This window comes from Pan paniscus, chromosome 11, assembly GCF_029289425.2.
Source record: "Pan paniscus chromosome 11, NHGRI_mPanPan1-v2.0_pri, whole genome shotgun sequence".
NCBI classification, from domain to species: Eukaryota; Metazoa; Chordata; class Mammalia; order Primates; family Hominidae; genus Pan; species Pan paniscus.
The window spans coordinates 39,530,347-39,542,424 of record NC_073260.2 but is presented as its reverse complement, the minus strand read 5'-3'; the positions used below and the strand labels follow the sequence as shown (position 1 = coordinate 39,542,424).

At 36.3% G+C, this 12,078-nt stretch overlaps 1 protein-coding gene across 6 annotated transcripts in view; it reads left to right on the top strand.

Moving 5' to 3' along the window:
- Positions 1–12,078, top strand: part of STX17 (syntaxin 17) — a 67,919-nt gene that overhangs the window by 15,079 nt on the left and 40,762 nt on the right. For all 6 annotated transcript variants that reach the window (XM_003820634.6, XM_014346208.4, XM_008974075.5 and 3 more), the window contains exon 3: positions 7,068–7,133. In XM_003820634.6, the coding sequence (XP_003820682.1) occupies positions 7,068–7,133 (66 nt within the window). The remainder of the gene's footprint in view (positions 1–7,067; positions 7,134–12,078) is intronic.

Here is a 12,078-nt window from a genome sequence, read left to right as displayed (position 1 = left end):
TATTTGCAAGTCTTTAGGAACCTTACCAATTCTTTGCAGTTCTTCATAGATAAGCAGAGATATTTCTGTGATCACATTTGCAAGGTCTTTTGGTTCTCTCGAGTGTAATTTCCCTGGGCCTGTTGACTTGAACTCATCTGAAGTATCTAGGTTTGTTCTTAATCTTCCTTTGTTTTTGTTTTCCTCTTAATCATTTTATTTTAGATTTTTGTATTTTGAAGATCATTTTCCTCAGTAAAGAAGGAAGGTGGAAAAAATATGGAGTTGAATAGTTTTGCTTTCTCTTTTACATCCATTGACAATATCCACCCTATCATTTGTCACCTTTCAGACACTGTTTATTGCATAGCTCAGTTACTTCCTACTCAGCACGTCCTGATGATACCATCCCAAGTCAGATATAAACACACCACCCTTACACAGTACTGGGCCACAGACCTTAAGGTTCATAGATTTAACATTAACATGTTTGTTGTTTTGTTTTGCCTTTCAGATTATTTTTCTCCTGGTCATCAAAGATTTCCTTTTTTTATTTACCCAAGGGGGACAGGAGTCAGTCTGTGTATTGGAAGATGTGACCATATTTGGTGAGAGTGGAGGGGTACAAAATATTTTGCAAATGAAGGATGTTTACTGCCTTCCTGACTGTACACTGAAGGAGGCAAGGACTTTGACATTTTCCCCAACGCCTATCTGTATTTCCAATGCCTGTCACATAGTACGTGCTCAATAGATATTGATTGAACTAACTAAAATTGTCCTTATCTACTGTCAAACTATAACAACCTAGAAGGGTATATTCTTGCTGAACGAGAACATCAAGAAGACAGGGAGGAAGCTGAAGATATCTCTGTCAAGTCATCCTCTGTGTCTGTCATGTGTCCCACATGTGTAGTCCTAAATGCCACTGTCTCACAGTTGGCCTCTTATCAGGACCTAAGCCCTGTGGAGACAGCAACTTGCAGAGCCCCGTTCCAGGGGCAGCAAGGGGTGGGCAAGATGGAATCACTCAGCTTAAGGAAGGTCTTCCCCATCCATGCTTTTGAAGAAGGAAGAAGTGGGACTATCATTCACTAGTCTAATCTTACTGCTAAAATTAGACTGAGTGCTCCATCTCCAAACCTGGAGGGCCATGGTGTGGTGTCTGTCACACAAGCCAAAAGTTGTTCTTCCCAAGGTCTGGGCAGTGGAAGCAGTATAAACACTGACGAATAAACTCATCTGAATTTTAAAAAGATGAAGAAAATTGTTCCTGTCCCCTGGTGGAACTTTTCAAGTTACATTGACAAATAAACCTCTCAAAACCTGTAGAACCAATTTTTTTTTTTTACAACACTTTTTTATTCCCTTTTCTATGTCCTCCTTTTCCTCCTCCTTCATCTTCTATTTTTTTTCTCTCTTTCCTTTCCTCTCTTTTTTTTCTTCCAACTTTTATTTTAGGTTCAGGGAGTATATGGGCAGGAATATCACATGGGTAAATTGTGTGTTGCTGGGGTTTGATGTACAAATGATTTCACCAGGTAGTGAGTGTAGTACTTGAACATTCACATTTTAATAATTCATGGGAAAGCTGCAAATGTCTATGATATTAGACAGTTGTAATAGTAAAATTATAATCTTCCTCATAAGATTATTGTGAAGATTAAGATATTATATGAAAAAAACCTGCATGCAAGGTTGATACTTGGAAGTGGAGAATATAACAAGTAAGTTAGGTTACCCAGGCATTCAGCATAGGCACTGTGAATGGAAAAATCAACACACAACATGTTTTCTCTTATACTCTCACTCAACAACAACAGTCACCAACACAGAAGACTTCTGTGACCAAATGTGTGTGAGTTTCTCCCCATATTTCAAGCAAGCAATCAGTTCAACAGACCCTAGCTTAGGTGTCTTCCAGTTGAATTCAATTCTGGTGCTATCTACCTAGAGATAGCCTCAGAAACCACAGTTTGAGAGCCAAGTCCCACAAGACCACACCCTTCCCTCCCACCAGTCACAAGTCCAGGCCCTTGGAACTTCTAAACAACCAGCTTCAAGTTGGAGTTCCCACGATCCCTTTTTGGGTTCGATTAATTTGCTGGGATGGCTCACAGAACTCAGGGAGACAATTTACCAGTTCTTTATAAAGGATATTACAAGGGATACAGCTGAAGAGATGCATAAGGTGAGGTATGAGGGAATGGGTGCAGAGCTTCCATGTCCTCCCTGGAGACACCACCCTTCAGGAACCTCCATGTGATCATCTCTCTGGAAGCTCTCTAAATTCTGTCCTCTTGTACCTCTTATGGAGACTTCATTGGATAGGCATGATGGAAGCATGGACAACCATGTCAAAATGTGATTGGACAAAAAGGGTATGATCTAATACTAACAGACTGAGTGGAGAAACCCAGCAAGGCCTGTCTGTTCAGATTCTTATTGGCCTCTCCATGTAACGTTTCTTCCTCCAGGGTATGGGGCAGGACCCCCTCGGGAATGAGTGTCTTATGACCCACAATCAGTTTAGAGTCCTGCCATTGGCAGGTTCGGAGGGCAGGAGGTCAGAGAGAGATTCTGTTTCCTGAGGTCTACTTTGGACACTGAAAGTGCCCCAGCATTGTAACAAAAGACATGTGTCTGTCATGTGTCCCACATGGGCCATGGGAGTTATGATCAAGGAACTGTGGACAAAGACCAATGTATATATATTATATATATGTAATATTTATATACTCATAATATCACAGACACCACCAGTTAATAGTTTCTAATGCATTAGATTCAGAACATTCCTGAGATATATTCTTTGTGTTGTTGGTTTTGTATTTTTGATATTTGGTAAGCATAGTGAGGTGAGTTACTCTTACCTACCCTATGGGGTAGATATTATTTATCTTCATGATACAAGTAATTCTCAGTTTATGTCCTGCAATCATTGGGCCACCTTTTAATATTATGTAGCTTTCTGTAGATTCTTTGATATTTTCTATGTAGACAATCATGTAATCTGTGAAGACAATTTTATTTTTTTCTAGTCTTTGCCCCACCCACCCTCTCTCCCTTCTTTCATCCTTCCTTCCTTTTTTAACCTTATTGCCCTGGCTAGGGCCTCCAGTATGAAGTTGAGTAAGAATGGTGAGATCAGACATCCTTACCTTCTTCCCAATATTAGAGAATGGTCTTTCACCACTTAAGTATGGTGTTAAATGTAGGGTTTTTGTAGATTGCTGCTGTCAGGTTGAGGAAGTTAACTTCTATTTTTTAGTTTGCTGAGAGTTTTTGTAACGAATAATTGTTCAGTTTTGTCAAATGATTATCTTTAAATCTACCGTCTTGCTATTTTTGTCTATTTGTCCATCTGTTCTCTTTTCCCTCTTTCTTTTGGATTAATCAAATATTTTTTATGATTCAATTTTTTTCCTTTTGCTGGCTTACTATAGCTCTTGGTTTTTTATTTTTATTTTTTTTTAGTGGTTGCTTTATGGTTCAGAGTATACATCTTTAACATCACAGTCTATTTTCAAGTAATGTTATATATTTCACTTCACATATAAGAACCTTCTAACAGTATACTTCTAGGTCCTCTCTTAGGGTCTTTTTACTGTGGTTGCTATACATTTTACTTCTGCATACATTATCAGCCCCATTTGTTTTTGTTATTTTTGCTTTAAATTGTGTTATTTTTCAAAGAGATTGTAAAAATAAGGAAAAATATTTATATTTACATATATATCCGTATGTGCCATTTTCAATGCTCTTCATTCATTTGTGTAGAATCCGGTTTCTGTCAGGTATCCCCTTTCTATCAACTTGAAGTACTTTTTAAACATTCCTTCTAGCACACCTTTCTGCTGGTGATGGATTCTATCAGCTTTTTAATGTTTAAAAATATCTTTATTTTGCCTTATTTTAAAAAAAACTTTCTCTGGGGATAGAATTCTAGGTTGCATTTTCTGTCATTTTCAAATACTTCCAAGATGTTGTCCCACTGTCTTCTGGCTTGGATTGTTTCTCACAAGAAGTCTTCTGTCATTCTTACCTTTGTTTCTTCGTATTTCATGTGTCTTTTTTCTTCCCGTTTTTAAGATGTTTTTCTTTATTTATTTTAAGTAATTTTACTGTAATGTGCATTAGTATAGCTTTCTTCATTTTTCTTGTCCTTTGAGCTTCTTGGATCTATGGTTTTCTCGTTTTTCTCAAATGTAGAAAATCTTTGGCCGTTAAGTTTTTCAAATTATTTTTCTCTCATGGAGTCCAGTTACATGTATTTTATGTTGTTTTCATTTGGCCCATGACTATTGATCTTGGTTAATTTATTTTCAACTTATTTTTCTCTGTGTGTTTCATTTTGGATAGTTTCTATTGCTGTGTCCTTAGGTTTACTAATCTTCTGCATTGTCTTATCTGCTATTAATCCCATCTAGTGCATTTTTTAATTTCAGGTACTCTTTTTTTAAATTCTATTAATTTAATATTTTAAAATATCTTATATGGCTTTTCTTCTAATGTGCTTATATTTTCTTCTACCTTCTTAAATACATGGAACATATCATAATAACTGTTTTTAATATCCTCACTTATTAATTCCATTATCCCTATCATATCTGGGTCTATTTCTGTTGATTGGTTTTTCTCATTGCAGATCATGTTATTCTGCTTTTTTGCATGCATGGCAATTATCTTTTGGATACCAGACATTGTGAAATTTACTTTATTGGGTACTGAATATTTTTAAATTTGTTTAAATATTTTTTAGCTTTATTCTGTAACACAGTTTCGTTGGGAACAGTTTGATCCTTTTGAGTCTTTCTTTTTTTTTTGACAGAGTCTCGCTCTGTTGCCCAGGCTGGAGTGCAGTGACACAATCTGGGCTCACTGCAAGCTCTGCCTCCCAGGTTCACGCCATTGTCCTGCCTCAGCCTCCTGAGTAGCTGGGACTACAGGCACCCGCCACCACACCCGGCTAATTTTTTTGTATTTTTAGTAGAGACGGGGTTTCACCGTATTAGCCAGGATGGTCTTGATCTCCTGACCTTGTGATCCGCCTGCTTCAGCCTCCCAAAGTGCTGGGATTACAGGCATGAGCCACTGTGCCCAGCCTTGAGTCTTTCTTTTAACCTTTCTTGCTTAGGACCAGAACAGCCTTTAGTTCAGGGCTAATTTTTTCCTACAGAGAGCAATACTTTGGAGTATTCTACCTGATACTCAGTGTATTCCAAGGTTTTCCACTCTGACTTGTGGTCACATGTACCATTTCTAGCCTTGGGTGATCTTCAGGAATTATTCTACCTGTTCTTTTTCTGACCACGGGTTGTTCCCTCACATGCATGTGTGGAGGAGTCCTTTGTTGAAGACTCAAAAGGAAAACCCTGCAGATCTCTGGAGTTCTCTCTCAGTGTATTCCTCTCCTCTCAGTGCAACTAGCCCTTCACCATGCAGCCTTCTCCTCTCTGGTATTCTCTGATCCATGAATTCTGATAGCCTTGGCATCTACAAATTCTCAACTCTGTTTCCTTAGTGTTAATTTTTCTTAAAATATCACAACAGGTTAGTAGTGGGCAATTAATTTAAAAGTGGTTTATTTTCAAACATGAATCTCTGGCTTCCTTTCTCAAACTTTTATTATTGTTATAACACTGCCTAAAAGAGCTTTCACACTGGATCTGATGGCATCAATTAAATTTTTCTTATAAATGAAAGTGGTTTGGTAATGGTTTTAAATTTATGTTTGGTAAATACATTTTCAATATGGTCTAATTTTTAAAAATATTTTTATTTATTTATTTATTTTTTGAGAAGGAGTCTCACTCTGTTGCCCAGGCTGGAGTGCAGTGTGGCACGATCTTGGCTTACTGCAACCTCCACCTCCCAGGTTCAAGTGATCTCCTGCCTCTGCCTCACAAGTAGCTGGGATTACAGGCACCTGCCATCACGCCCAGATAATTTTTTTGTACTTTTAGTAGAGATGGGGTTTCACCATGTTGGCCAGGCTGGTCTCAAACTTCTGACCTCAGGTGATCCACCTGCCCCAGCCTCCCAAAGTGCTGGGATTACGGGCATGAGCCACCGCGCCTGGCCGGTCTAATTGTTTTAAGCTTAATAGTTGTTGTTTAGTTCTTAGATTATGTAAAAATTTTAGGAGTATCAAAAGAAGTTTTTGCTACATCATTCTTTACCAAATTTTAAGAATGTGCAGAATAAGGAATATAAAAATGCCCTAGAAATTTTTTTTAATGCTCTACTCTTATAATCTATGTTTTCTATGCATATATGAGGGAATTTTTATATTTCTATCCTTTCAAATTATTTCTAGGTTGATGTTTTGGGGATGTGTAAAGTATCAAAAATGTGTTTAATGTAACTATTCACATCTGCTAACATTTTAATTATTTGATTTTTTAATTTCCAATAAAAATAATATATGATATTTGGTGTTGATGTTTATAGTCTATATAAATATTCTGCTATAATATTATCACATATTCCTATGGTTCCTATCAAATGAAAAAATTCCCATGATTCTGTTCGTAATTCTTTTTGGATGATACTCTGAAAGCTAACAGTTGCCTTGGTAAAAATTAAAACATATATATTAAAAGTGCAGTCTCATTTTTTATTTACTCTCTAGTCTGTGGTTTCAGTGTTTTTTTTTTAAATTCAGATTTTAGTTTTCAATACTTAACACTATCATTGACAAACGTACAATTCTTCATATACAATAAGAATATCTTATGAACACTGTTCTTTTCATTTTTTATATTATTTTACATTCTAATTCTTTATATTTTCCATCTCCAGAGAGTTTGCAACGTAGACAAAATACATTCTCTTTTTCAGTAAAATAAAATAACCTGCTTAGTGGGGTTTTTTTGGTTTATTTTATAATTTCCGTAATTTTGTATGCAGCATTCTTAATAATTTCCTACTTGTATGTGATTGGAAAGTTAATTACCACTACTAAATCACTGTCTTCTCTAGATAGCATGTTTAAGTTTGGGTGGGTGAGTGGGGATTTTTGTGGTAATGGGAAATAACCCTTTAGTGATGAAAAATTTAATACCTCCCTTCTTTCTTTTATATAGTATCAAAGGTGCAGAATCTGGGACAAGTTGCATGAAGAGCATATCAATGCAGGACGTACAGTTCAGGTAAGGCTATTATATTTTTTCTGCTAAATCAGTATGAAAAAGACAGTCTTAAGACAATTTTGCTAAAATATTACCTTTGCAGCTGAACCCTTTTATACACATTTGTTACTATTTACTTGAGGATACATTTTTAGCAGAAATTGCCGAATCACATGCCATACATATTTTTAAAGTTTTATTTTGTTACCAAATTTTCCTCCAGAAATGATACACAGCCTTATACTCTCACAAGCAATACATTTTGTAAAATCCTTTAACATTGGTATTACCCACTTCTTAAATTTTTGCTAATTGATAGGTTAAAATTGTGCCACTTCGTTGTTCTAACCTGGATTTTTAAATACTTTGAAGGGTGAACTTTTTTTCACATTGCCTGGGCAGTAATTTTTTTTTTTTGTTAATTGCCTGTTAATATATTTGTATATATTATATTATGTTGATGTCTTTTGTGAGAGCTCCTTATAATTTGAAAGATACTGATCTTCTGTCTACAATTAGTACTGCAAATATTCTTTGCTAGTTATTTGCTTTTTAAAAATACATTTTAATTATTTTAACATAATTTTTAAAAATAATATATTTACATGGTTTTAAAAGCCAAATACAAATAGAGGGCTTATAATATCCTATATTCTCCACCTACAAGTCCTCCTACTTGGAAGAAACCATTGTTAATCCTTTTGGCCTTTCTCCCTGAAATTTACCTCTATTACTAAATAACGTGTAGACTGATATTTCTTGATTAATCAGGTTTAGTTTTTTTTTTCTTATGGTAGGTGGAGCTCTAGGTTCCTACCTTGCTCTCCTACTTCCCTTCCCCCATATAATTACATATATTACAATTTTTGGTTAAATTAATATAATATAAACTCATTATATTGATTATGGAGATATTGTTTTCTGCTGAGTCAAATAGTGAAATACAGTACTAACTTTTACTTTTTAAAAAGTTAATAATTACCTCATTTTTTAGTTGCCTGGCTTTCTGTGTATCTTGTGGTTAATTTTCTCTAAATGCTCCATATCTCTGTCACATGCTGTCAGTAATATTTCTTTTTCTTTTCTTTTCTTTTTTTTTTTTTTTTTGCGACAGAGTCTCACTCTGTTGCCCAGGCTGGAGTGCAGTGTTGCAATCTCGGCTCACTGCAACCTCCACCTCCCGGGTTCAAGCAATTCTCCTGCCTCAGCCTCCCAAGTAGCTGGGACTACAGGCACCCACCACCATGCCTGACTAATTTTTGTATTTTTAGTTGAGATAGGGTTTCACCATATTGGCCAGACTGGTGTCAAACTTTTGACCTTGTGATCCGCCTGCCTTGGCCTCCCATAGTGCTGGGATTACAGGCATGAGTCATCGCACCTGGCCAGTAATATTTCTTACATGCTCAAATATGTCAGTTCCATTCTTTATTTATTTTATTTTATTTTATTTCATTTTTTTGAGACAGAGTCACCCTCTGTCGCCCAGGCTGGAGTGCAGTGGCTCAATCTCGGCTCACTGCAAGCTCCTCCTCCTGGGTTCACGCCATTCTCCTGCCTCAGCCTCCCGAGTAGCTGGGACTACAGGCGCCCACCACCACGCCCAGCTAATTTTTTGTATTTTTAGTAGAGACGGGGTTTCACAATGTTAGCCAGGATGATCTCGATCTCCTGACCTCGTGGTCCATCCGCCTCAGCCTCCCAAAGTGCTGGGATTACAGGCGTGAGCCACTGCGCCCGGCTTTTCCATTCTTTATTTTAAAGATGTTCTTCTGAACTCTTCTTCCCCTACTTCCTATGTGAACTTGCTAGGCTTGTTGTGCAGCTCCTGTTCTGGGACTTTCCTTAGCTGCTTTTCTGTGTTTACATCTCTATTTTCCTAGGTATTATGCCTTCCTCATTTTTGCTTTATTCTGTTGTTTTATTGGAGTAATCTTGCAGTAGCCCTCTAATTAAGGGTACCTTGGAGATAAATATAAGTAATTGTATTTCTAAAAAATACCTTTATTCTCTCCTGACATGTGATTGCTAGTTTCACTAGATATAGAATTCTAGTTGGAATTCTCTTTCAATATTGAAGGCTTTCTATCTTCTTTGTGTTATACTTTAAAAAGCTAGTATCATATAATTTCCCAGTCTTTTGTTTTGTTTTGTTTTGTTTTGTTTTTCGTTTTTTGAGATGGAGTCTTGCTCTTTCGCCCTGGCTGGAGTGCAGCGAGTGATGCAATCTTGGCTCACTGCAATCTCCACCTCGCGGTTTCAAGCGATTCTCCTCCCTCAGCCTCCTGAGTAGCTGGGACTACAGATGCATGCCACCACGCCCAGCTAATTTTTGTATTTTTAGTAGAAACGGGGTTTCACCATGTTGGCCAGAATGGTCTCAATCTCTTGACCTTGTGATCTGCCCACCTCAGCCTTCCAAAGTGCTGGGATTACAGGCGTGAGCTACTGCGCCCAGCTGATTTTCCAGTCTTTGTACAGGACCTGGTTTTGTTTTTTTGTTTTTTCCCTCTTTGGGAGCTTTTGTGATTAGTTCATCCCTGGTATTCTGAAATTTGATGATGATGTCATTGTGTTGGACTGTTTCTTTCTAAAAATTCATATTCTTTAGTTCTGGGTAATTTTCTTAGATTTTTCTTTGGTCATTTATTCTTCTGTGTTTTCTCATTTTGCTCTTTTTTTTTTTCTTCTTTAATTCTAAAGGTCAGCAAACTGATTCAGAGGCTATGTCTGGCCTCTGTCTATCCCATTTGCTTACACATTTCTTTGGCTGCTTTCACACGGTAACAGCAGAGTTAAGTAGTTGCAACAGAGACTGTATGGCCTACAAAGCTTGAGCTATTTACTCTCTGGTTCTTTGTAGAAAAAATTTGGCAGTCCCTGTTCTATTGGATGTTGGAACTCTTGGGTTGCTTGTCTGATTTTCGCTCTATTTTCTGAAAGATTTCCTCAGGTTTCTCTTTACCTTTTTCCTTTGAATTCTTTTTTTCTGCTATTATGATATTTAGTTTACAAGAGCTTTTTCTTGTTCTCTTTTCCTTTCTTGATAGCATTTTGTCTATGGGTGTAATAGGTTTTTTTGCTTGTTTTTCTGAAATATTAAAAAGTAGATTGCTTGTCTTCTGGTGGACTTCACTTAAGGATGCTTGGGCAAGCTGGCATTTTCCTTAGAGATACCTCCAAATATCAGTATCTGGAGGTTGTTCTTATTTAGTTTTCTAAAGAAGAATTCTCACTTTCCCCCTACGGCAGGTAGGTGCTTATCTTACAAAGTTATAGAGGCAGATTAGATAAAGACTTTTGGACTTTATTCAGTACAGGCTTTTTAGCCCTGTACCTGGTGTTTCTGAATCTAGAGTCAGTTGCTCCAAAGAATACATCTGTGGTCCTCTTGAATTCAGAAAGGTTATTATAGCTGCAGTATAGTGATTAAATTGTGATAGAATGAAATGAATTCAAGAGATCATTAGGAAGGGTTACAGAGGTCCAAGAAAAAGATGTTAGTAGCTTAGAGATAATGGAGATGAAGGAAAACAGATTGATTTGAGATTTAGATGGAAATTTGACTTATCTCTCTATAGCTGTATTTACTGCTTGCTAATTAGATGATAGGCCTAACGAGCAGAGACTATGTCTCCACTATTTGTATATTCTGCAGCACCTGGTGCCCAGCAAGATTTGGTGTCTATTGAATGGTACTCAGCATGTTAATGATTTAATGAGATTATTATGACTTAGATTTCTTACCATCTTCACTGTTTAATCTATCATTTAAAAATCACATGATTTGGTTGAGACATTGGCTATGGTCAAAGTATTTGTTTACTGATTTTTAAAATTTGCGTATATATTTACCGTATTGACCTCCATCTGGCATGAAAGATTTATGGGTGCCATTAGAATAGTAAGATTGAAGCTATTGTTAGATGTAGGTATTTGATGAGTTTTACTCATATCTGCTCTGAATTTTGTGTATAGATTTCTACTTTGCTAGTTAGTGTAAAAGTTATTTTGGGACAAATAACCTCATCAACAATTATCACAGATTTTCTAGATTTATCATCATTAGATTTACATAGTAAGAGCTATATTGTCACATTCATTATGGTATCTTGATAAAAATAAGTTCTTAATTTAAATGTAGTTTAAATTATCAATCTTTTATGGTTCCTACTTTGGCAGCTTGTTCAAGAAATCCTCTCTTGGAGGATTCAAGAAGATATTTCTTTATATATTTAACTGAGTGTTTTAAATATTTTGCTTTTAACATTCAAGTCTTTAATCCATCTGGAATTGGTGGTATGAGGTAGACATCAATAAAATTTTATTTTATTCCATCTTGAAAATCACTTGTGTGTCACTATTACCTGATTTCTGTGGTGCTACTTCTGAAGCACATTGTAATTCCAAAGATGCATGTAACTCCATATGTCTCTGATCTTTATATTCTATTCCATTTGTCAGTCTATTTCTGCACCAAATTCCACACACTATCTTAATTATGACAGTTTTAAGATAAAGCTTGATATCTGATTGTACAATACTTCCACAGTATCCTTCCTTTTCAGGAGTGTTTTGGCTATACTTGGCTCTTTAGTCCTCCATATGAAATTCAGAATCAGCTTTTCAAAGTCCATACACAGTCTTCTTGGGAAGTTGGGAGTTGCATTGGTAGAGAAAATTGACATCTTTACAATATCTAGTTTTCCTACCTGTGAATATGGGATGTTCTTGCATTTGTATTTATCTTCTTTAATATTTGGGAATCTTTATAGTTTTTCGCCTACAGGTTGTGGTACATTGTACTTTCTAAAGATACCCACAAAAATATCCCCCATCCCACATGGCCTTCTACATTATGACCTTGCTACTCCCCCACCAATAGGTGGAGTCTAATTTCCCTTCTCTTGAATCTGGGCAGAAGTAAAGTTGCTTATTTGTTGACTTACTAGTTTAATTTAAAACA